Here is a 26860-nt window from a genome sequence, read left to right as displayed (position 1 = left end):
TAATCTGGTAGACAAAGTACAGCAGGGAAGGAAAACATAAGCCAACACTGTGCAACTGCTTCCTGAGATTATAACCCCAAGGAGATACTACATGCCTTGTGAGAGCAATGGAAAAACACCTCAACTCCCACCATCCTCCCTTAGGGGCTTCTGTCTGTGCAAGGAGTTTCCTGGGCCCCAAGTGATTCACCTGGACTACCTGCTGAAGCCAGAGGTAAGTCTCAGGAGCTAATGTCAACCTAGAAGCTTGCTAAACACAAAAGAATATCCAAAATTTCAGCATTTAAGCACCAGCAGCTCAAGGAGAAAGTACAACATTGTTAGAAGTTTGCCTTGGTTTTAAAAGTACTATCAGGCCCAAAGCACTGCCTGCTTAGGTCTTAAGTCTCCAAAACAAAGGATGGTCAGAAGCCTGAGCCACAACTGGGCAATGCTTGGTTTCACACTGAAGCATCCTACATGGGATGGCATTGGTACAAGTTTTACATTTGTGTACAAGGACTTCACATAGCAGCACGAGGGATGCACAATCAGTGCTGCTGCTATCAACAAGGAAACAATTTTCAGGCAGGGAGACAGCCTATACAAAGACTTTTTGAACCTAACTGTAACAAATAAAGCAAATCAGTGGTCTACAAAATAATGAAAAAAGTGTGAAGAGCAGCACAAAGCACTCGCTCTTCCATTCTAGGTGTAAATCAAGTTGTGCCCCAATTCCCACATACAAGGAAGATGTGAATAAGGCTTTGTACAAGTCCTACAGCAGTGCAGGGAGATGGAGTGCCAGAAAACTAATATTGCTGTTACTGGAACCTCATTTGCACAGTGTTCTGATGCTTCTAAAATCACCAGTCTCCATCAGGCTCTGATCTGTTGTGCGCTAGCTGATGTTGTTTGGAGAAGAATGAAAATTACAAATGACAGCACTGTGACAACACTCGTCAGAACCAAGTGCCAGGGTCAAGTTTTGAGCCTTCCAATGATCCATAATAAGACAGCAATAAGGAAAACCTTCCCAAAAAACAGATCGCATCTGAGATCCTATTCTCACCACGCTCAATAAAGAACAATATCAGCAGCCTCACATATTTTATGTCGCTTTAAGATAGGCATTCTTTAATATTTCTATTAAAAGCATTAAAATCCAAATGAAGCTAAAACACTCCAGGCCCTTAAGGGTCATCTGTCCCCAGTACAGTACATCTTCTGACACTTTATTATATTCGATTTAGTAGAACACATTCAATAAAGTCTCAGCCTACTCTTTTCCATAAATAAATCTGTCTTTATGTAGGTCTGTGCAATCACTCAGTGGCCTTGGCAAATATAAATAACTTGGCTCAGTATTTTCAGGAGAAAGAATTTCACATCCGTCTATTAAAAATATATTAAATAACATAATGTGATGATTTAAGATCTTGCAAAGAAAAACAACCTTTGCCTTACTGTGTCCATATATAAAATTCATAGAAGTAACTAGAGGACACCATGAAAGATTTCTTCATTAATATAAATTTGCACGTTATGTCTGTTTTTACCAGTACTTAACGTCTGAAATGTTCTTAGAGGGAAAGAAGATTGGCATCCTGAAGGCTAAGAGACACCTGGCTACAAATTAATGTGTACATATGTGTGGTAGGGTTAGGGAAAGAAAAAAAGAAAAGAACACCAAATAAACATTTGTGAAATTATCTCGTTACCTTAACAACTTCACCACCATCAACTTTCATCAATTGCTTCAAATTCTGCTGCAACAGGTTCGTATTAGATCTCCACTTCAGAAGTCCCAAGAGATCAACTAGAGATTAAAAAAAGAAGTTCTATTATTATATCATGTGGGATATTTACGTTCACACACACACTGTGTTCAGAACAAACAGGTTCATTGCCATAGGTCAGCCATTTTCACTGGACAATAACACGTGCTTAACATACCTCTGACACTGCAGAAAACTAGTAGAGTATCTTTGTCCTGAAATAATTGTGAAAGGCTTTAAATAAAAGCAGACTGATTTTGAAATGTCATCAGTGAAATCTGGGCCAAGGAAGTCCGATCCCTCATTTCTCATTTGCTGTATACAACAGTTGTGTGTTTAAAAAAAGATGCCAACATATAATTAGTCATCCACCAACACAGCGATATCCACGGGGCTGTGATTCTCCCAGCGTGAGCATTTCTAGCTTCTCTGCTCTCTCTAAATACCATGAAAGCAAGCTATGACAGCACAAGCCAAACAGTAGCAAACTAAGTTAATTCAGGGGGAAAGCTGTCTGCTTAGTAACTCGTAACACCCAAACTAGTCAGCTGCTTTCCAGTGGTGGACTGGGGCATGGGTTGGATCATGAGGAGAATCAACTGCAAGCAGTCTTGTCCCCAAATTCTACATCCCACTGTTAAAATGGTGTCAGTCCGTCTTTTGCTGATAACTAGAAAACACAGCAGGCGTGCCCTCTTTTTTTCTAGTCATGAAGAACCACAGCAGCATTTTTCAGTGAGACAACTCACAATCACATTCCATCTACAAAACAACAAGCCATTAGCAACCACACTGCAGCACCAGTAAGCTATACCCATTTCTGCATTTTTATTTATTTTTTTTTTAAGATGCAACATGGAGCTGCAAACAAATCCAGAAGTCCAAGCTCATCACCCCCATGCTTTATTCAACCCCTCAAAGCAACCAATAGAACATTTGCAAAGACGTGCATCTGTAGAGTCAAATGTGCAAATAACACAGAGACCCAGAGCAGCTGCTAGATGTTCCCCAAATCTTTCACTCTATGGTAGTATGGTTAGGGTAGTAAGGTTAGTGGGTGGACCCAATGATCTTTAAAGGGTTTTTTCAACCTGAGTGATTCTGTGATTTTATGGAAGGAATAAAACTCTCCAGTGCAGTTTTTGTTGGAGTAACTTCCCCTCTTAGCAGACTAAAACAAGCTTCTCTGTCTTTGGGGAGCATTCAAAGCTGAAGTGGTGTAGTACAACAGCCATAGTCCTTCATATTTTTATTTTTAATGTATTCTATGGGAAGTCTACAGGTCAAAACTAAAGTCTCAAGAACTCAGCATCAACAGAAAAAGTGCTTCTGAAAGAAAGTTGAAGATGTCTCTACAAGTTAACCAAAGCACTTCATGAATACATTTATATCAGCTTTCTAACACTCAATTGGGTTTCAGTCGGACTTCTAAAAAGGCACCAGCTTGACAAAAGAAATGAGCTGGACAAAAGCCAGCCCTCATGTTTGGAATAGAGTTGTGCAGTGCCCCAAGAAAACAAACCCATGTGCACTTTCAGTGTGATGGCATAGCAAATGCATAATGAATATACATGTGTGAACTGAAAATGTCAATGTAGTCCAACAATGAGAAAGAGAAAAATAAGTTACAGTGTACAGAAAGAATGTGCCTTCACTCTGTGACTGCAAGCATCAGCCCCAGCAAAGCACCAGTCAACCACTTCATCCTACTCTCTCAGCAAGCACAGGCATAAAATAATACAGTAAGTAGAACAGGGTAAGAATGTGAACTGCATTTATCCCACAGAAAATAGTAATTACTATACCTTCTCTAGATCAAGTGAAGTGTATAGGATCAGGAAACATCGAGGCAGAAGACTGAGGATTTTCGATTGCAAAGGGTTAGAATAAGTACCTAGCCTGCCTGCAGCCAGTAACAACTTTAACAGCTTAACACATTTGATGCTGTAAGTTAAACACAAAGATCATCTTTTACATCTTAATTAACAATAGGCAACAAACAGGCCAGTTTCCTGATTATATTCTTTCCTTGACTCATATGCATGGAAAGGTTTCCCTTCACTGATGCATCAACAACACATGAAGTGACAATGGTGATCTAAGGCATCACCTTAAAAACACCTTGATGGCTCAAGGATCTCTCACTGCCTTAAATTCCAGATTTTTAATAGAGATGATCCATTTTATTATATTAAAATGAGTTTGAAATTTATGTCCAAGTGTTTCTTCAGCTGATAAGGGACGTATTTGTTACCATGGCATCTCAAGAGCAGAATAAAAGTAGAGGTACATGGCAGCTGAATCCTCCATGTCTGGGAAGGACATTATCTTCTTCCTCAGATGACAAAGGAGCAGAATGTGGTCAAGAGGCAATGCCACGACAAGCAGCATCTTCCAATGCCTGCAAGAGTTCACTCATCTCTGAGGCAGCTGTGGCTTTGCTTGTGTTGCCTTTTATTATTATAATTTTAAACAGTCCTCCTCAGGACTGTTCACCTTACACTTCTCTTCTTCCTAAAAGTTAAACTCAAAAATCTAAAGAAAACATTGTTCCTACCAACGTATTTTGCTACTAATGCTAGTTGCAAAAAGCAATATTACCACTTTGCAGTTCATAAAGAACAGAAATCCTATGAGTGTTAGAGATGCTATACACAGCCTGCAACATCAAACATAATGCAGAAAGAACCACATGATTTATTAGCACAACTTCACATTTATTAAAAATGAGATTTAAAGCCTATTCTAGGAGAGCAGAGAAAAATATTAGAGATGACCAAAAGGAGAAAATTATTTTGGTTTTGGTAGCTGAGAATAATTGTTCATTTTTATTTATTGCTAATTAAGGAAGCAGTATTATCTCACAGTTCTACAGAAGTTAATATCAGCTTAAGAAACTATATTCTGAAGGGCACAACCAATTTCAAGATGAAAAATTTGAGGACCTTAGTGTTGCGTTTCCTTTATTGTCTAAGAATGCATGGTGATCTTCTTTAATATTGTAATACTTCAAAGAAGTGGCTCTGGCAACTTTAAGGAAGTTGCACAGACAACATTATTACCTGTAACATGAAGTAGAAATCAAAGCTGAAGGCATATCATATGTAAATGAAGCATGAAAAAATGCCAGGTCCTAATTTGAGTAATTTTAATAGTTGTTGTTCTTTGAAAGCAGTCAACATATTGACGACTATGAAATATTTCCAAATACTACGAACGTCTAGAAAAGACTGAGAAAGCAAACAAGCAAAACGACTCCAACATTATCAATCACAAACCAAAAGCAGTAAGTACTTCTATTTCACATGGTGGTTTCTGTATTCTACAAAATCCCCAAATCACTGTGTTACTGCTGAGCTATGATCCTGTATTCGCGATGAAATTCCAAAAGTCATTTCTGCATTTTTTGCTAAGCATCCTCTTAGGCTATAAGACTGCCAGACTGCAGTAAGTCTGATGTGCTCTGAATATAAAACACTTAGGATGCACTTGGAGAGAGATGTCCCTGGAAAAGACCGCAATAGAACTGTGAGTTGAGTAGGAAGTCGCAGAGTAGTAACTTTCCCCCTGGACAGAGGGGTGACCAAAGAATTAATTAACGTGACAACTCAAAGCACAGCTCCCCCGTCCCCACCTCCTCATTCCCAGCCTCAGCTCCTGGTGACTCAGGGAGGAAGGATGCCACGGCCCGGCATGACTCACACCCAGTGACCCACCCACACTCCCTGCCCACCATCGCTGCGAGGAGAAGCCATGGCAACCAAGCACAAGAACTAAAGAGAGGGCACAGTCTGGAAGTGGGAAATATTTGCTACGATGGCTGCCACCAGCCCTGGTTGCTGCAGCCTCTGGATGTGGCCAGGCAGCTGACAGGTACGCACGAAAAATGTATATAAGGTGGTTTTGAAAAGAGCAAAATACACCAACTCCATTCCTGGCTTTCCATGAGAATATGTCAGTGGCAGAGCGGCCTCCACACAACACATCCTCATGTACACAGCTGTCTGTCCAACACTAAAGAATGACAAAGCTCTCTTTGGGCGCAACATACAGAAAATACTGGATATTGCACCTTGGAAACAACACAAAATAGATTATTGTGGAGCACAGCCATGATGTTATCTCCCCCTGAAAACAAACTCACCCTCTCTCTTACTGCTATTATTCATATCCACGCGGCAGTGAAATGTCACAGGGCCTGTCTTCAGTGTATTTCAGTATAAAAGTCTCAACTATGTGGCAAACAGAGGCACCCTGGGTTAAGGGGATGCAGATATACTCTGTTTACTTGCAGACATTACTCCCTAAAGTAAAACTAAGGGTGTGGAGAGAGCACAGTTGAGATACTAAACTGTGAGTAGATACTTGGCAACTTAATCCAAAATAGTGTGTCAAGCCATCCACAATCCCACCCAGAGGAAGGGAGACTGCATGCAGGTCAGTGCATACAGCTCCACTCAAGCTGCAAGACAGAAACTCCAGCGCTTCTACGAACTCACCATTCTGGGTAAGCTTTGTAGAACAGACCAGAGTAGAAATCTGGAAAGAGTCTTTGCTGATGGTGCAGCTACCAAGGTTCTGCATGCTCTTCCCCGTTGCAGAGTGTCCCTTTTCCTCCAACTCTATTTTAGTGGAAGGCAGACTTAAATATGTGGAGGCATCCTCAAGCTTCTTTGCTTCTGCCTGCAGCAGAGTTTTACATGCAACATGAAAAACAATTTAAATAAAAAAAACGAACGAGCAAAAAATCCTCATAACAGTAAAATTTTATTATTTACCCTGGAATTCCTTAAGAGTTGGCTCCACAATTGGAGTTATCCAATGAGTCGTTAACAATTGCACTAACCCAACTACAGCTTGGAGCCAAGATCTGATATTTAAAGGGCTAGACAAGTAGCTTTCCCCCCAGCCATGAAAATCCATATAAATAAAATTCAATTACAAGCCTAAGAAATTCAACAATTAAACCATCCCTGAGAAAACAGATCCCAGGTTTAACCATCAATCTGCCATACTGGCAAGCTGCACAGTACTTGCTAACTAGTTTCTTGATCTGCTATAATGTTCCACAACAAGCATTTTGCTGTGTACATCACTGTGTAACAAAGCAGTGCTCTGGAAATAAGCAGTGCTCTGGAAATAAGCAGTGCTCTGGAAATAAGCAGTGCTCTGGAAATAAGCAGTGCTCATACTTGGCCACCAACTATGGGAAGAGTATCTCAAAATTCTATACCTTATAAACTATAAGGTCATGTTCTCCATCTCTCAGCGTTGTTCCATCGTATCTCATGAGCTTCACAAATGCTAAGGCAAATATTTTTTCAGATTTATCTTTGGCTGTTAAAAAGAAGAATCATACATAATTAAGTATTCAACATTAGCAGTGACACTTCATCTCAGGTGTAAAAAAATGGACAGCCTGTATGCGAGTGATATCCTTAGAAAGGCTCTCATTGCAGAAGTAAAAAACATGGTCTTATATGTGTAACATAGAACCAAAAACAAGGAAAAAAAAAAAAAAGCATCAGTGTCTGGCCATGCTAACCCACTGTACAACCAATATAGACTAGCTAATGCATTCAAGTATGCTCTCATTATTCAACACGTAGTATCAAAAAATAACAAGGCAACCATGCTTAATAGAAATTGCAAAGTAAATTATGAAATAAAACCAGAAGGAAAGTGCAAGCAACTTGAGGTGGTCCATGAGCCTATGAAGAAGCACTGAGACACTAACACAGACTGTAATTTATATTTAAACTGTGGCTAACCTAAATGTTTGTACCATCACATATTTTTTTTCTACTCTAGTAGTCTGCAGTTCACAATCATAATTTTGACACCAATGACTCTAATTATCTGCATACAGAGTTTTCATTAGTAGGTACTAGTCTCAACACAAAGAGAATCTCTTATTAATGACCATTTTACAAAACATTCTGCTTTAACTAAATAATTGTTATGGGATAATGAATTCCACACACAGAGATGACCATATATAAAAAGTACTGCATACCTTAAAATGCATCCAATGGACACCACCTGGATTAACACTTTGGTCAACACAAGTATTCTGCAGCAAAAAAAAATTGCTGCCAACATAAAAAGGTATTCTTGTCCATCGAGACAGCCATTGGCATTATTGGGCAATGAATGAAAGTTATCATAATCAAGATGAACCCGACATTTTACTAGAGAACAACTGCTGACAAATGGAAGAATGTCTAGCAGGATTGGCTGGATGCTCAGCCTACCAAAGCATCTGAGCTGCCAACAACATTACCCAAAAGCTGAGGGAGAACCACAAGCCCTCAAGTATCGCTTATTTCAAAACAACCACAAGTCAGCTTGAGAACCAGAAACGGAAACCAAGTTTCCTAATAGCTTCTACTACTGATCCTAAGCCTGCTGTAACTTCTCTTTCACATTCTTATTTCATATGTGGGATGCTACTAAACATTTAAATATCTTCACTACCACCTACCTCTGAGATGAGCAACACCACAACCCTCTCAGTTCCTAACTGAAAGCTTTACTCACTAGCCCTTATATTTAGTTTGGAGAAATGACTGGGCAGGAAAAGAAAAAGGCAATGCCAAAGATAAGAGCTAGAAGCTGCAAAGAGAAAAGAAGTTGAAAAGCAAACATAAAATAACCTTATCCCCACAGCAAAACCAAGTGTAACAGTCAATTACAGATTAGAAATTTTATGCCTGTTTCAGCAGATTTTGGCACCAAGGCACTGACAAGAATCATAATGAAAAGGTCAAATTACTCACAGTCCTGTGACGATCTGTGTCGGAACGTGAACCTCAAATGACTCCGGTTCACATCCTCAATAGGGATTGCGACCTTCACGTTTTGTGAGAGGGGATGGAGAAAGGAAACAGTCAGAGCAGTATCTTCAAACGTACTTACTGCTACCAAATCTCATCTAGACATTTTCAATGCTAGTCTTGGCTCTTTAAAAAACAGTAAGGTTAAGGACAAGCTTCAGTTGGCCACCAAAGACCAAAGGTCACAGACTCCCCAGGAAAATCAACAATTCTTGCACTAAGAAAAAAAAAAAGAAAATGAAGCAAGGCTGTTAAGCTACCCAGCAAGACATGGAGATACTAAGGCTGACAGGGCACGATGGTTGAAATCTCAAAGCATTCCCTACCAATCCCTCCAGCTCAGGAATGAGCCCACCTTGACAATGACTGACAAAGATGAACTTCAAGATATTTATTACCTATGCACCACTTGTACTACATAAACCATTAGCTCATCACTGATCCCCACATAACCAACACGCAGAGATGTGACTACTATTCTCCCCTGACATTTTTGCTAGAGTTGCTCTATTTCCTCAGTCACATGCACCAGCAAGTTCTATGCTGTCTACTGCTCCCTACTGCATCAGAGCTTCTGAGACTCCCAAGCAGCCACTTTCCGTTGCCACATGCAATGAGAGCTCCTTTACTTGAAACCATGGTGTGGAGAGGTGCTGAGAGCCTCTTCTTTGATATGCATCTACTGTTCCCACTGACTACAGAATATTTCATTAAGCTAACATTGGCCTCCTACATAAAAATTGGCATTTAAACTAAAATGTTATTACCCAAGCAGCTTCAGCAAGCTTGCAGCACAATCAGCCAAGTCCCAAAGCAACGATGAGTTCAACAGTATAGCAATTATGTTTTAATCTCAATATTCTGCTTTTCTAGGTCAGTTTCATGAAAAGAGTAAAAACCATTCCTAAACAGATGGTGCAGTGCCCCCATAACAGCCATCTTGACCAAAAGGACGAAATAATTTTTTTTTATGCAATTTTTTCCAGCCATCTCTGAAATACCTTCTTTTGTTCTACTGAGGATGGCTACAAGTATTCATTTTCCTAAATTCGCTTCTCAAGACTTTCCAATGAAATCTGTATTAGCTTCATATGAACACAAATGGATGAAATTATTGTAACGTGTTTGTACCTTCACAGTCTCAAACCAGCGAGGCTGCTTTACTTGGTAATATATAACTGATTTGTACTCTGAGATGGCTTCATCGCCAGCACCAGGAAAAATAACACTCTAGAAAACACAAGCAGAAGAGAAAATGTTTATGTCCATCTTAATCTCTACTTTTCAACTCAATAAATAAAAAATAAATTAGTAAGTAGGTCAAAACATGACAGAAAACATGCACTAATAGGATAAGGGAATCATGAGAGGAAGAAAATTTTGTTGTAAACAAAAATAGGGACTAAAGTTGAAAATATCTAAAAAGATGTTGAAGAGATTAAACATAGATATAAAAAAATTAAAAAGTTAACTAAATAATACCTCTAATCTTTTCCCATCCTCATCATAAACAGACACTGTAACTTCTACATTTTTTGCTGTTGTTTTACTGCCTTTGTCAAAATCTCCTTGAACCAACGTTACATAGATATCATTCCGAACATCACCTGCAAGAAAAGCAGCACAAAGTTTGGAGCAATTTTCACAGTGAATGCTTTGATTTGTGAAATGAGCAATGGATGGAATCAATGTCCAACATCACCACTAACACACACACAGACACACACACACACACACGCATATACAGAGCAAAATGTATGAAAGCCACCATATTTTCAACACTGAAAACCAGCAGTGCTGAAAGCAGCTATGGTTAGCTAAAATTGGTTTAAGATTTGTAAAACTTGAACTACCAATGCATAAAGCTGAAGCTAACAAATAGACAGAACAACCACAGAATTATTCCTGGACTGAAAGAATACATCCTCATCATTAGGATTATGTACCATATCATCCCAGGAACGCCTCAGGTCTCTCATTGGCTTTATCCCTTATTTTCATTATTAATTTGAAAGGTTACACCTCAATTCCTTCAACTTATCTCACACACGTACTTTTATATGACAGCCTATAACATTACAGTGGGAGATGTTCTGATGTTTTTGCTGCTGAGGGCTTCAGGGGAGGACTACATTTAGCTTTATGTCTCAAAATGCTCTTCAGCCTCATCCCCATTAAAACAGAACTTTGAAATGAACTGGGAAACAGGATTTCCAATAATTCCAAGAGGCAGATGGTCTATGTGCCAACATCCCATCGTACCAAGATGAGGTGCTGAGGCACTTAGAACATATTGGCTTTATTGTAAAATATCTGACAAATGCAGTCTGCAGCCACAGGAGGAGAGCTGGAACTCGCTCGTTTCTGAAAGTATCTGATGGCTTCTCCAGAGCCCATCAATCTGAAAGGACAGGGCCATCTTTTCTTGTATTCTGAAGTTTGGCTTCTCTTACTGTCGGGGTTTTTATTTGTTTGGGGGTTTGTTTTTGTAAATAAGTACCAGACTTAAACATCCACAGAATATACACAGAAAGGAGACGTTATAGCTCTCTTCTATATGTATTATCCAAAGTCAGCACAAACCCTAACAGAGCTGCTATCTCTAGATCAAGCCTTTTGCTCTGAAAAGTCTTATCTGATTTCAAGCTTGGATTCACCTCAAGGAGACAGAAGTTGTACATCTGCCCTTGCTAGGGAGACAATAAGAACAGTGCATTCTGTATACATTTTCCTTCTCTGGAAACAGGTGCATTTCCCTTACCATCTCACTATCATATCTCTGTTTGGGGGGAGAGGGATGTTACTAGATTTATTAATTTCTGCAGCATGTGTGGCAAGTATACACCTATCACCAATCTATATGTATTTTGGGACAAGATCATAGAATCAAGGTTGGAAAAGGCCTCCAAGATCATCCAGAAAAGACCTCCAAGATCCTTTGATGACGTCCTATTTCTAATAGATACCACTACCATTTGCAGGTTCCTTTTTCCCCAAGGTTTCTGTGCATACAGGTATTTAAAGAAGGTTAAAAATTAACAAAGCAGAGCGCATTCACACAATGGCTTACCAGGCATAATAATCTCAGGAAACCCCATTTTCCGAGCCACAGCTGTTGACCTATCCACTAAGTGTGGAAACTCTTTTCTAATCTGATGAATATCTCCTGGAAGAAGTTTCAAAGTCACCCACAAACCTGTTGGGTAAAAATCACTATTATTATACTTGTGGTTTCTCTAGTTATTGAAGACATTTATCCATTTAGGGGACACATTCAGGAACGACTGCATACAGCTTCTCACAGACAGGCCTACAAAGCCCAGGCCTCAGTCACGACCTGGAACCTTCACTACAACACATCCTTACTGAGAACAACAGGTCAGCAGGATCACAGTAGAACAGCTGTAAGGGGGAAACCACTGGGCAGCTGCCAGACACACGGAGGCCCTTCACATGCCACCATTAACACCAGAACTCCTCCTGGCAGCATTCTGAGAACCAGACTTGTCTCACTCCTCATGTCTTACACACAGGGCCTTGTAGAAATGTGGCTATTAAGCCATTAACAGAACAGCCTCAAGCTTTCAGCTCTCACAAGTTCTTTCTAAGGGGAATATTTATCTTCCACAGGAAGAAAGAGAAGCAGCACATTTTCCCATTCAAAGCTAGGTTAGGTTTTACAACCAAGCAATCTGGATACACCAAGGCAGTCAGCATCAACAGCTGACAGATACCCTGAAATGGTTCAGGCCCACCACCCCCATCAGCTGTTTTCAAGGCACTGAACACCCAGATCTACAGCATCAGCTTTACACAGTCAACATTTTCCTCTCTCTTCAGCAGCAGAAGCAGCCGCTAAAGCCAGTGCTTGCCAACTAACATCAGGCATGCTTGTTATAGGGGGGGGGAAAAAAAGACACTAAAAAAGTTTTCCACACTTGGTAAAGTGATTGCCAATTACGCTGAAGCATGAAATAATTGCAGCAGCAATTTTCAGAAAATCCCAAAATTAAAAACTGTGAAAAGAATGCCCCAAAAATATTCATCTATGAAATGACTGTGTGAGTAACAGGATAACCCACAATTTACCTATGCATTTGTTTTGTATATATCTGGCAGCTAGCTTTCTTTTTTACTAAAATCTCTCACAAATGGCTTTGGTCTGACTTGTTGCCAAAGACAGTTCTACCAGCTGCTATTTCATTACACAGTAATGTACCCACAAGGACTGGCCAAGCCACAACACTTTGTCCTCTTTGGTTTGCCTGGGGGTGGGCAGGGCCCTGCTTAGGGAAAGCATTTGGAATGAATCAGTTTCCTCCTTTCTGATATGCATTTCTCACAAGTGAAAACTGAAGAAGGCAGGAATCAGAACCAAGTTTTCCACTTTAGTTTAAAAAAAATGTATATATACGTATGAAAATTTAGAGTTTTACTTACTGTACGTCATTTCAAAAATCAATTAAAAAAAAAAATCAGCAAAGCAGTACATAATTAGTCCTGGGCCTATTTTCATATACTCAAAAGCCAGCTGTAAGCAGAGAGCTCCGCACCCACCTGCCAGGAATTCGTACTGAAAAAGGATACAGCCAATACTGTAACCAGAGGCACACAATTCACTTTTTAGCTGGCAGATACATTGTAAGTGTTGTATGCAACAAAGGCAATCCAGAGGAAACAAGAGGGATCACTGGGGCTTCCTCCTGCAGAGGCAACAGTGTGGGATCTGATGGGAGAAATCCCCTTCTTGCTTGATGGGAAGCCAGCTGCTGCAAACGCAGCTGCAAACAAGGAGAAAGAGGGGAAGGAAAGGACTATTCCTTCCTTCAGCAGAAGGCAGACAACATCTGCAGCTCTGTGGCACAAGGGCAGACTTCCTGAAGCAGTTTTCAGCCCCGAAGCACAGAGATGTCCCAGTGAGGGACACTAAAGAGAAAAGACAGAGGGTCTGCAGGGCTGACAACAGGGGCAAAAGATGCTGAGCAGAAATAGCAGAATCAACCTTGAAGGAGAGGAAGCACAACACAGATATATTTTCTGGTACCAAACAACAGTGTTGGTGATATTATGCTCCCTTGACTCCACGGTTATAACAATCCCATGCTGAAAATCGAGCAATGAGCATTTTTTACATACACCAGTGTATAGAAAGAACTGTACGTACCCTGACCCTTGTGGTTAACTTCTTTAGCAGCAATCACTTTGTTTATAACAGTCTGCAGGAAATCATTCTCCCCTGCCACCCTGGGTGAAAAACGGGATGATATGTTCAGCTGCTTGTGTCGAATGGCGTCATCCAACGCTAGCCTGGAGGATGCACATGACGACCAACACCAGGAAACAAAGGGTCACAGAAAACCAGAAGTCACAGTAACAAGGAAACACAAAAGATCGTATCATAGTTGTGACAAAGAGTATTTATTAGTCAACGCAAGACAAAGGACAGGAAAGGTAACAAGAAAGACAGAGGAAGACCATTAATCAGAAGAACGCTGATCTACTCAAGAGAAGTACAGCAAACTCGTGTTGTTACTTCTTCCTTCAGGAACATGCATGCACAGCCCCCATAATTCTTTATTAGGACAGGAAGGGCATCTCCCACCTGAGAACCCCCAGTTAAGCAGTGAAAACCTACACAGGTAGGTTTTTGTTTTAAATACAAAGCCACAGACTGGCCCTGCTGCGCCTCCAGGGTCACTGCTGGGGGTCCACAAAGGAAGCAGCAGTGCATATAGCCTGAGGGAAAAGCTTCTATCCATCTCACAGAAATGGTAGAGGACAAGAAAAGCAGATAATCCAAACATTGATGAATAAATGAAAAGATGAAACCTATAAATAAACACCAGCATTAAGTGTCATTTAAGCAATCTTGCCAAGTGCTTTTGACAGCCATTGTGTTGGTGGCTAGTGAATGAATACAAACAAACGAAGATATGAAAACAGAGTTGCATGTGGTACAACAGAAGCGAAGCATGGGATGAGAAGAAAAATGTGGCTCATATATACAGCCTAAGTCTACATTAGAAATAATGACACCAGCATTCACTGCGTGCTTTCACATTATTCGTGCTGTTTGGAATAGACTTTTTCTGAAGCATGTTTTAATTTAGTGCTGCAAAAAAAAAAATTACATCCCATATCTTTTCAAATACCTGATTTATACAAACAGAAAAAATAAATCAGTTTTAATGGAACAGAAAACTAGATGTGCCATTAGCATCCACTTTGACACACAAAGATTCATCTTCATTGCATATTTTCACACTTGCTAGAAGAAAGCTGGCTATTGTTTGCCACACAATAAACATATCATGAAAGCACTCTTCCCTGAAGAAGGCTGTTTCCCTTGAAAAACAGAGTTACACTTCTGATTTTCACAGTAACTGATGCTGTTACATACAAACAAAACATTAGGTATACATCCATTCCCAGCAGAACCTTGACATTCTGCCTATATACCCCTGGATCTTCAAACCACGAGGTTTCCAAAACCTTCCAAAATTAGGCCTTTTTACCAAAATGAAGTTTAATTCGTGACTACATTATTTCAAGGTTTTTTGTTTTTGTTTGTTTTTTGCATTATTAAACACCCTCTGAATACCCATTAGCATATTAATCAAGGAATTTTTGGTTAACATTACTTCATTGTTCACAATGTTGAACAGATGGCAGTGTAACATTTCTTAGAAAGAATAAACTAAGCGTTGCAGCTCTACACACATGCATTTGTCTTATCCCTTCTACCTTTCTACACTTCATACAATAGAAAAAGAAACCTCCATGAACTATGGATGGAAGTGAAGTTTTGCCACAGTTCTCCTCTGTTAAAATGCCTTTACTGCTAGAAGCACTTTCTACTAAATTAAAGATATATGTGTACATTCTACACACTAAAAAAAAATAATCAGGTTGTATTTCTGAATGTGATCTAGTGGCTGAAAATCAAAACTGATTTGCAACTGCACTGAATGCAAACACATCAGAGCTCATTTAATTACTCCAAAAGTTGTCTAACAGAAATGGATATTACTGTTTTCATTTTAGCCTCTGCCCAATGCATCTTACAGACTAAAATAATAAAACCCAAAAAGACAGCAACTGTGGCTTCAGTTTACTCTCAAGTATGGAAAGGTCTGCAGTTTCAGAAGACTGAAACCAAAACCAAGCAGGATGCTAATCTCCCTGATCCTCTACATCGACTACAACATGCACAGCAGGCAGATCTGCCTCACCATCCAACCAAAATATTTAATGGTTCTAGTGAAGTCTCACATGAAAAAAACAAATGAGAAGTATTCCAGGATGTATACCAAGCCATTTTTCAAATTCTCAACACTTATTTTTACGACGACTATGGGCCCTACTGGGCCATTTCATCTCCTACCAAGGAAAAGATAAATGCTGTCATTAACTCATTTCACAGAGGTCACCTGGATTGGATGTCTTTATCAGTCTTAGCCAGCGTTGAACCAGCAATGTAACTATTTCAAGCACTGCACTTCTTAAGTGTGATAACCCTGACATCTTCATGACAAAAAAAAAAGAAAAAGAAAACAAAACTAAACCAAGAATGTACCCTTTAAACTCAATTTTAAAAATTTAAAGTAAATTTTTGGTGCTGACAGTACTACAACTATTGGGAAATCGCCAACAACAAAAATTAAGAAGTAATATTTAAGATAAGCTATCAAACTGAAATAAATCAACTTCAGAGTACCATAGAACACATCTTGCAATCAAAATTTAAACCGTAATAAAAAGGTCACAATCTTTTTACTTCTGCTTATTCTTTAAGCTGTTCATTACTTACGGTTGAAATGGTATGAAGTGCTGCTTGTCCTCATCATCGACTTTTCCATTAATGATGTCGGTAACATCCATTACTGAAAACAAAAATGAAGTACACTGAATTTAAGGATAAATGCAGGAAAAAGAGTGCTGAGGGGACACCCTGAGGGGTAGGGAAACAACAGTGACTAAGCTCAGGCTTAGGCAACCGTGTGATGTGACAACTAGGGATGCTGCACACAAGAAGTTACCTGCTACTCCAAAAGGCCGCCGGAGCCCAGAAGTCAACTTCCTCGTGTTGTTGTCCCTCAGCTCCATTCTGCCCACCCTCACAATCTGACAAACGAAACTGATTTTCTCTCTTTTCAGGTCTTTGCTGCCGAGGTCCTAGAAATATTAGTTTTCTCAGATTGTTTTATCGTAGCTGAATTACGAGTTCCATTTAGTACAGTTTAGAACATTTGCCTTCGTCATCGCAGGCTCTAGCACAAGAACAAATTGTTCCCAGAATTTTAAGCATGTTTGTAACGGTAGTTACGCCTTATCTTGACTTTAGTGTGAATTAGTTGCTTAGGAAGCCAAGTCATTTCTAGTAAATTAAACCTTCACGGAGTGACCTCACCCTTGTGTTTAAAAGTTTTAAAGAGACACTTATTTATAAGAAATATCTCATAGGAGCCTCCAGCAGGACTGTGACTGGCAGAGCCAACCCCACCATTGGCACAGAGGTTATTAACTCCTCAGTTATTCACAGAATGTGAGAGAAATCCTTTAGACTCTGCAAGCTGAAGCAGCCTCCCCAGACTTACAGTGAACACTGCTCGGAGGTTGTGCAACCTGTCGATGTCCTTGGGGAGCCCAGAGCTTGACCACCGCACCAAGTAGTTTTCACTGAAAAAACAGCATTTTTGTTTAAATGGCTTCACTCAATGTACGGTTATAAAATCAATTTACAGAGGAATATCTTAAGCCCAATCTATCTATGCTAATCAAATTAATATTTACTTAATAGACAGCTGCCATTTTTTTTTGCATGCATCGTTCGTGAAGGAAAGCAGCTCTTCAGCAAGGGAGCGTACAGATTTCTGCAAGGAAGCAGGGGGTGCAGGAACGGCTCACAGTGCTGTCAGTGCTGCTGCCAACAAAGCACACGCAGCCTTGCAGGTGTGTTCATGTCTCATTTAAGCTCTGCACTTAAGGAACTGAAGACACGGTGTGATAAGGAACAGCACGACCCTGAAATGCACCCGGAGTGAAGGGACTTGCCGGATGCTGTGCTGAATACGACTGAAGTGCTGCTGCATCATTACTTCCCAGATAACCCTGTCCTACACATTTCACAGAAATTTGACTTTCATAAGCCCTGCATCATCCTGCAGAACTAGCACACTACCTTAACTGAGGAAGAACAGAGAAGGGAGTACACTCAGGAGTACACTAACCTGATAAATTTTGATTCATGGGGATCATAGAGAGACATGAGGACTTCAGCATCTTCCCCTATTTTGCAGACTACATTTTTTAAATTTACAAATAAAGCAAACGAAGGAGTGGCAGCAAACTTAGCTTGTCTGTTGATATCGATATTCTGTTTCTGAGACTGTAATTCAAGAACAGAAGAAACTTAGATTTAATTTAACCTCACAAATATCCAACTGTTACAAAATCTTCCTGAAATCTTTAAGACAGTAAAAGGAGTTTCATCTGTTGTGTGCCTGCTCTTGTTGTCTTTGTTTATATTAGACCCAGAAAATGCAGTTTGTTGTAAATTCGAAGAGCTCGAAATCGAATCTCGAATCTTGAAGAGCTGCTCCATAAGGAATAAAAAAATGAAATAAAAATAAATTAAGAAGCGTTGATGCACTCACTTATTAAAAAAGGAAGCTACTTAAATGGAGAAGAGAGTCTAAACCACTCCTGGCAAAAAAGCAAACTTGTTTTCTTCTGTCTCTCCTATGGCATGTATCAAGACAGCCAGGAGAGCCAGCAGTGCTCTCTACAGCTAACCAGCCCACCCTTCATCCATTAGCTCCACAGCACTTTCCATGAATGCCTTATCTAGGCAGGAGGAAGGAGCACACATGGGACAAAAAGAAGATAGGAGGGAGGACACTGGAAGCAGAGGACTCTTCTCATTGGCACCAAACTGCAGCAAAGTGGGCTCAGTCCATCCAGGCTCTGCTGCTGTGACTTGGAGCCTCAGCATCAGCAACAGCTGATGTTCAACAGCAAACTACAAGCCTCTTAAAATACAGCGAGCTATGGGAACAGGTCATAGTACATCAGGACATCTAGACAGAATTATTGTTTCTAATACTGTACTTAAAACAAAACAAACAACAACAAAAAAAAACAAACAACAGGAAACAACCATGGAAACTGGTTTAAGCAGGGAAAGTGAAAGAGCTCTGGATGCAAAAAATAGCATAGTTTAAATTCTCTTTAAATTAGAATGTTTTACATAAAGTTTGGTGAGCGCTGCAAGTGTGTTTACATGGTCCACTGCAACTCAGGAGGACACAGAACTCCTCACTCTGCATTAACAAACTCCTGAGGAGCTGCTCAGGAATAGTGTGCTCCACTAACTCCTGCTACTGACACTGGGAAGACTCCTCACAATGGAAATGTTTTTCAGTTTAAAAATTAAAATTTGAATTGCAAAGAAGGTTACTGTTTGAGGCTGAGAAAGTCTTTCTGCTTTCCCCATGTATTTCAACAAATTTTCCACTGTTGGTAAACATAAACCCCAACAAGCTAGGAGCACTATTCTATGTGATGCTCCAAAATAAACCCTCAGGAAAATCTAACATACACAAATATCCTTCCTCTGCATCTCCAACATTAACCTACAAGCACAGCTGATTTATTGATACAACTGCAAATTTCAGCAAGTCTTTTGAAGGGGAAAAAAACCCACAACAGTTAAACAGTCCCTGACGCTGCTTCTTATAAAATATTTAAACCTGATAACTCCTCATAAACATAGCATTGGTAATGAAAGATTTGATAACAGTAGCAGTAATCTAGTTAAGATACAGTCTTATGTTTCAAAGGGAAAAGGGACAGCTGCACAGCAGTTCTTACTTTTTCCTCCAGCAACCTCTCTTCCACTTGCTTGGAAGCTATTTCATGTGCCCTAAAAAGGCTGATTGTGCTCGTCTGCTCTGGGTCCAAAATATTGCCATCTTCATCTCTAACGACCAGATCTAAATCAAGAATCCTGAACAGAAACAAAACATACTTGTGAATAATAGTATACTCAAATAAACCTTTAAATAACACCTGCAAAGTGTTTACTGTTAACAGCATTTGCTTGTGACGTGCGACAGAAATAATTATTTGATACTTGGTAAAAGTCTTTAACATGTTACCAGCCCAGGAGATAACCATCCCTAGCTGGAAGACACTTCTTCCCCACCAGCACAGGAAGAACTGATGTACATGAAATAGCAGAACAGCTGGGGAAGAAGTTTCTTAAACAACTGAACTTGCAGGAGTTGTTTGTTGGAACTGTCAGATGAATCAGAGCAGACATCTACACTCACGCCACATGCAAATTGGTCAGTTCTTTCCTCCCCACTCTACATCTCCTCCAAAGCATATTAATCACAGCTTAGTGAAAATCTACAAAATAGACAAAGGCACAAAATGCCTCTCTTTATTTAAGGCAGAAGCCAGGTTTCTGTCAGCAGGCAGTTAACATCCACGTTTATCTTCTGCAGCAAGGAAGGTTTTTGCCATAACCAAGTCCAGCCTTCTTCCATGGAACTGCAGTGCTGGCAGTGGAATCAAGGATAAGGAAAACTGGAGTCTAAGTTGCCCTTATTTCTCTATTTGTCTTCCCTAAGACTTATCTCTTCATCTCCCCATCAATACAAGTGGTCCCAAACCACATCTAATTACATAGTCATCTCTTATGATAGAGCTGCTGGAACTTTGCCTTTCATATGTTTGATCACTAAGCTTAAATCAAGCTTGCTGGACCTGAGAAGCCATGGAAAGGTTCACTGTCTGAGTAAATCCCCTTTGGACAGGACCCAGAATCACTTGAAGAGAAGAGAATGAGCTGTGGAGAACTTCTTGCCCACCTGAGAGGGGGGAAACCCAAAGGTTTGGAACAAATCTCTGAGCTTCTTGAGTCATTATAGAAACCTTCTAGTTAATTGCTCTGTGTTACCTCAAAGGGGGAACACATCACTCAAGCAAGCCACAGAGTGCAGGTCATTAATAAACACCTCCAAAGCTCTGCTCCAAAGTGCACCTAAATATCTTAAGTACTCCAAGCAACTCACAGACAAGCTTTTCAGTGAGGAAGTGGTTTCATCATTGAAGGGGAACAGAAAAGCAGCCAAAAACACAGTTTTTTGGGACAGCAGGCCAACCAAGTGGACAAGAGGAAAGGAACTCACAGGAGCAATCACCCACAGCCTACAGCACACCAACAGGACAAGAACAGATGCACAGATAGTCAAATGAACAGAAGTAAAGTCCACTTCGATTTAATTCCTTTGTCTTATCCCTTAACTTGCATTTGTTGCTTAGAAAAAAGAAACAAATTTCTCCTTAAATGTCCCAGTTACAGATTTTTGCAACTGAACAAGAAAGATGTTTTTGCAACAAAATTATCTGACCCAATTTCAGACAAACAATATAAATGCAACTTCATAAAAGTACTTTTTCACTTCCTCAGTTATTTTGACAACATGCAGCAAAATTGTCATCTTTATTTATAGGAACATCTTATTTACAAATCAGTATTTCACAAAACAGGAAAAGTTAGAATACGATTAGATCAGAAAAAATTTATGAAATGCATAATGAAGTCTTCCTGTCTGGATGTGGCCTTCCAGTACTTGAAAGGAGAGTATAAAGAGGAGGGGGAATAGCTTTTTAAAAGGGTGGATAGTGATACGACAAGGGGGAATGGTTTTAAAGTGAGACAGGGGAGGTTTAGGTTGGATATGAGGAGGAAGTTTTTCCCCCAGAGGGTGGTGAGGCACTGGAACAGGTTGCCCAAGGAGGCTGTGGATGCCCCATCCCTGCAGGCATTCAAGGCCAGGCTGGATGTGGCTCTGGGCAGCCTGGGCTGCTGGTTGGTGACCTGCACATAGCAGGGGGTTGGAACTGGATGAGCACTGTGGTCCTTTTCAACCCAGGCCATTCTGTGATTCTATGACACCAAAATCACCACTTTTGCTTATTTTAGACTAAAGCGGATACAGGACTACATTAAGAAGCATATAGGATCCGTTCAGTTGTGAGCATTTACTCAGAAATTCAAATTCACTTTCCTCCCATATTCTACAGAGAATGTTCTGATCACTTAATTAGTCCATCAGAACATTATGAATATAAAGCACGGCACAAGATGTTCTATTGTGTTTGAACACTGAGCATCTGGAGGTTATTCAGAGTAACTTTAACCATCTCCTCAGACAGATGGTAAAATACAGTAGCCAAACAAACAATATCAACAACATCTGGGTAACTGTCTACTGGGGTACAGCAGTCCACGTCTTGGATGATACGTGCAGAAGCACTGACTGAATGGGCTAACTGGTTTATTGTTTCATTTCAAATTGTAGCTTTTGGAAGACAGGGGGAAGTTCTTTACAGAGAGAGTGGTGAGGTGCTGGAACAGCTGCCCAGAGAGGCTGTGGATGCCCCGTCCATCCCTGGAGGTGTTCAAGGCCAGGTTGGATGGGGGCCCTGGGCAGCCTGGGCTGGTATTAAGTGGGAGGTTGGTGGCCCTGCATGTGGCAGGGGGTTGGAGCTTCGTGATCCTTGAGATCCCTTCCAACCCTGGCCATTCTGTGATTCTGTGACCAAGGCCATACTCCAAGTTTGACAGCTCTCAAAGAACGAAGCACAAATAGCTGAAATATGATGAGTTATTTACATCACAGGGATTCAAATGCTGGTTTGCTCAACACTTTTTCAGTCTCTGCTGCACAGACAGTACTACAGTGTTCTCTTAGTACTCAAAATACTCTCTCACATTTTTTATGCTGCAGAATAGAGTTTAAATGACATCTTGACGAGAAGAAATACTTGTGCTTTTGAACTGACCTTAAAAAAGACACAGAAAACCTCACGCTAATCTCAAATTGATTGCATCAGCAAGAAAGGAAGAGTTACATAAGAATTCTATTTCATATATTGTAGTCTGCTCTATACTAAAGAGATGTTGTATCAACTTCATTCTTTATTATGAAATAATAGGACTTTTAACATACCAATATTCCATCTGCATAAACACAGGAATAAAGATACTACAAGGCATCATTGACAGCTATTGTGTAACACAAAGCTGGTTTGCCTTCACATCACAAACACTTGGAAAATACTGTTCACAAACCTGTTTCCATAGTCAATTTTGGCAGTGACCTTCTTTTTCAGTTCTTTGAGCTCATCTTGAGGGAGAGTCCCAGACAGGATTTGAGATCTCCACTCAATAAGGTCATATATCATGTGCCGTACACTGCGAAACATTTCCCTGTTATCTTGCTGTTTGGAGGGAAAAAAAATGAGTGCAGGTTAATTCTGAAGTCTAGTGAACATCCTTTAAGTACATAAAACGAATAACAATTGTAAGATAGGAATTTAATAGCATACAAGCCTACAACTAGCTCTCACATAGAGCCTAACTACAGCACGCTGCTACAGACAGAACACTGAATATATACATATATGTATGTATGTATGTATACACACACAAATATATACACATATATACACATATATACATATACATGTTTAAGTCTCTCTCTACAGAACACTGAACACAAGGAGTCATACACTCTGCTTTGGGTACCTAAAGAAATATAAATGTTTGCGTTTAAGTCATCTTAAAGTCATAGTGGTTTTGATAATGGCACTGAGTCAATGTTTTTTATAACCCTCAATATAATTCTCTTCCTAGACCACAAAATCTAGCCAAGTCATTAACTCATTACAGAAGAAGACACCTTTCTAAACACCTTATATCACCAAATTGTTTAGGCTATGCATACCTGTCCTTCATTCAGACTACACTCAGGTCTTATTGGACTGAAACCAACCAGAATAATTAAATAATTACCATGCAGTTAAGAAAGGCTGCTATGTCTGAAAAATGAAAACCTGCAGAATGTGCAGAAAAATAACACAACGTCTGAAAGGCTCAGGGAAAAATATATCTAACTGTGAAATGTAAAGGCTTCAGTCTGTTCACATCATCGAAAAACTGACTTGATTATAGTGTGAGAACTTCCACAGAGAAAATACCAGTTATTAAAAGCTCTTTAATGTAGCAGAGAAAGACACAACATGCTTCTGTGGCTGGAAGCTAAATGCAGACAAATTCAAATGAGAAAGAGGTTTATGATTTTCAGTGCTGCAGGCAATCATAAGCTAGTGAGACAAAGATCATGCCACTTCCTCCACCATCTGCAAATCAAAACCAAATGCCTATTCAATACCCAAAAATACAAATTATGGGCTGAATAAAGGGGTAAGTGTGGCTATTTAATGAGCTTTGATAAGCAACACGTGGATAACACTCTCCAGCCTGTAAATTGAGTGGTTTGAAACCTGTCACCTCCAGACAACATAACCACCTTGAAAAAAAGGGATCTCAAAGCACCACTCCTCTTAGCACCAGATAAACACATGCACTTAATCTAACAGATAGACTTGAGATAAAGCAATGAGTAAACTAACCAAACATTCTACCCATCCAACAGAGGGACAGGATCCCCATCTGCCACCGAGCTGAGGTCACTGTTGGTGTTACACTCTGCTCCTCAATGCCAAGCTCTTAGCAAAGCATCACAGCACTCCTCAGCTGACCAACACCTCCCCACAAACAAATCCCAGCCACGGAGACACAACACACAGCAGTCAGAACCAGCAATTCCTACATTAGGAGAACTTCATAACTCCTGGAAAGTTCCAACTACAGAAAGCACACACAGGTCCCAGTAGGAAAACTTCTAATGACTCTTCCCATTGCTCTTTTCTCCCTGTACATGCACCACAATCACGTCTGATCACATACATCCAAAAAAGGGGTCATCAATGCCAAAATACCACCTGCACTGCCATCAGTAACACACAGAGCAGAACTCAGCGTGAATACAAGTCTCACAATCTGGTCAGAATGCTGCTTATCAAACAGTTGAGTAAGGTGACATTTTAATTCTCCCTCTGTTTTATATTCAATGTAGTAATTACTGAAGGAAATATTAAGATCCTTCTCAAAAACTCCTACCTTGCCTCTCTCAGCTTCTCCCACTGCAGACTCTGCTCCTCCTATTTCACCTCTGCCCATTGATTTCTCCCTCGCTCCTCAACACACGAGCTCTCCAGTATCATCTCATATTCAAACTCTTTTTATATACGATCTGCTTCTCTTCACACACTGCACTGTCCTCCATCTCATCTACTGCAGCACGGGATCACTTCCAGCAGACTGGTTTTGATCTTATCTTTACTTTCACGGTTGTGATTCAAAACATCTTAAGACTTAAAATCCCTACCAATGGGCTTTAGGTCAGTTGCTCAGAAATTCTGCTTTCTATCCACCTTCAAATATCCTTTAACTGTACACCAAGTATAAGCCAGGCACATAGAAATGGGAATTTCTCATTTCCTGCCATCTTCAATTCTCCTGTATTAAGAGCAGTAGTCTTTAGCAGCAGCTTGTGTTCTCAGTAACATTACGATAGTCGTTCCTCATTATACAGCCTCTCCTGTTACAACTCAAGATTTCAAATGAACATTTATAAGGGATAAATATTCCTCATTAAACCCTACTTTAAAAGTAACACTTTCGTAGTCACACAACTTCATCCTAATGCTCTTATACAGAGAAAGCATGAGAAGTCAGAGCTGGGATACCTAAAATCCAACACCATGCTGCTGGCTTACACTGCAACTGCTTTTTCAGCTGTATGTTTCAATGCCACTTGCACCTTACTTACAAATACTTCCCCCTCGTGCTGTTTCACAGATACTGTTCTTCTCTATTTACCCATTTGAGAAACTTTTTTATTGCTGCAAGTTACCAAGAATGTATTCCTAAGTGCTTAGAACTTAAGCATGTGCGAGAGAAAGAAAAAAGTAATTTATTTCATGCATTGTCTAAACGTAGGGTCAATACATTTGAAGCAATCAATCAAGCACAAGAGCACTGACAAGCACAAGGCCTACACTGATAAATCTCCATAGGGTTGAGGTTTACACCAAGGAATTTGGCATCAAATATAAGAATTTCTCCAAAACTAGCAGCCTAAACATTTTTTCTCTGCTTAACACAGTTGCCTGCAAATTGGGAAAGCCCAATATATATCTTTAAAAACAGCGTATTCTGGATAATAACACTTCATAAAAAAGGATTTTCTGTCTAGTCAGTCATAATTGCTCAACAAGTTATTACTAGAACAAGGTATCACTCCACAAAGCTGTCTCTGCACAAGAAATACAAAATATTTCATAAAATATACAGACACACTTCTGAGTTTTGTGCCTTAACACAAACGATACTGAAGAGCTGTTCCACATAAAGTCGCCTTCAGAAACCTTAAGAGAGGGGGAAATCCGTCACCATTTATTTCATACTTCTCCCTCTACCTTTCCTGGCATCACTTTCTTCCCCACAAACCACGTAATATTGTTTACAAAATTTTTGTTTGTTTACTTTTTGGGTGGTTTTTTTTGTTGTTGTTTGTTTTGTTTTGTTTTTGTTTTTGTTTTTTTTTTTGTTATTTTTTTTTGCTTACTGTTGACCAAAGTGGTACTTACAACGTACAACTGCCGCCATATTATGGACCACTCCCGCAGCGTTGTGGTGACCTCCTGAATCAGGGGCAGCTCGTTGGGTATAACGGTTTCATGTTGTCTTAAAAGAGAAAAGGCTGAGTTAAGTAATAGTTTTGGGTAGGACAGCAGAGCTGTTTCTAAAAGGAACCGGTGGTCATTTCCAAAACCAGCCCAACAATGACAGGCTTCAAAAGAACACCACGGACTGCATATTTAGAAGTGAACCACGAATATATCATCCCAAACAGAGGAAGCAGAGCACACCATTACTACCACATGACGTAAAGGATAGCTAGAAGAGACTTGAGGCTGTGCTATCGGGCTCATGCTTTTTTCCCTGCTTGTTTGTATACTCACAGTGCATCAATACATACCTCATGGTACCACTTGTTATTGAGAGGCTGATTTTACAAGGAGCAACCAAGATGAAAGCCAGATACGCAGCACGTGCAATACCATGATACTAATGTCTAATTGTTTTTCAAATTATTGGTCTCACAAGGAAAACGGGGCATGCAGGTCATCACCAGCACGTTTCTGTCTGGTTTTAAAATGTGCCATCCAAGTACAAAACAGCAGCCAGACCTTTTAATATTTCAAAAGTAGTGTACTTAAAAGTAGTTTTCTAATCAGCAAGAAAGTTGTCATTATGCAGCAATCATATGATTAGTACTTTTA

General features: G+C 40.0%; 1 protein-coding gene across 1 annotated transcript in view; it reads right to left on the bottom strand.

Annotated features, from left to right (window-relative positions):
• Positions 1-1673: 1673 nt before the first annotated feature.
• LOC100544294 (dedicator of cytokinesis protein 1-like) overlaps positions 1674-26860 on the bottom strand; it is a 32731-nt gene continuing 7544 nt past the window's right edge. The window contains exons 4-18 of the mRNA XM_031554529.1: positions 26165-26261; positions 22740-22888; positions 19466-19601; positions 17824-17981; positions 17191-17272; positions 16633-16768; positions 16404-16476; positions 13758-13900; positions 11664-11789; positions 10076-10200; positions 9725-9823; positions 8537-8609; positions 6991-7094; positions 6257-6440; positions 1674-1798 (exon numbers count right to left, since the gene is read on the bottom strand). Coding sequence (XP_031410389.1) covers positions 1689-1798; positions 6257-6440; positions 6991-7094; positions 8537-8609; positions 9725-9823; positions 10076-10200; positions 11664-11789; positions 13758-13900; positions 16404-16476; positions 16633-16768; positions 17191-17272; positions 17824-17981; positions 19466-19601; positions 22740-22873 — 1683 coding nt within the window. The 5' untranslated portion in view covers positions 22874-22888; positions 26165-26261 and the 3' untranslated portion in view covers positions 1674-1688. The remainder of the gene's footprint in view (positions 1799-6256; positions 6441-6990; positions 7095-8536; positions 8610-9724; positions 9824-10075; positions 10201-11663; positions 11790-13757; positions 13901-16403; positions 16477-16632; positions 16769-17190; positions 17273-17823; positions 17982-19465; positions 19602-22739; positions 22889-26164; positions 26262-26860) is intronic.

The sequence above is a fragment of the Meleagris gallopavo genome, chromosome 8 (assembly GCF_000146605.3).
Source record: "Meleagris gallopavo isolate NT-WF06-2002-E0010 breed Aviagen turkey brand Nicholas breeding stock chromosome 8, Turkey_5.1, whole genome shotgun sequence".
Taxonomy (NCBI): Eukaryota; Metazoa; Chordata; class Aves; order Galliformes; family Phasianidae; genus Meleagris; species Meleagris gallopavo.
The sequence above is the reverse complement of the archived record's forward strand: the minus strand, read 5'-3'. Positions and strand labels throughout refer to the sequence as shown.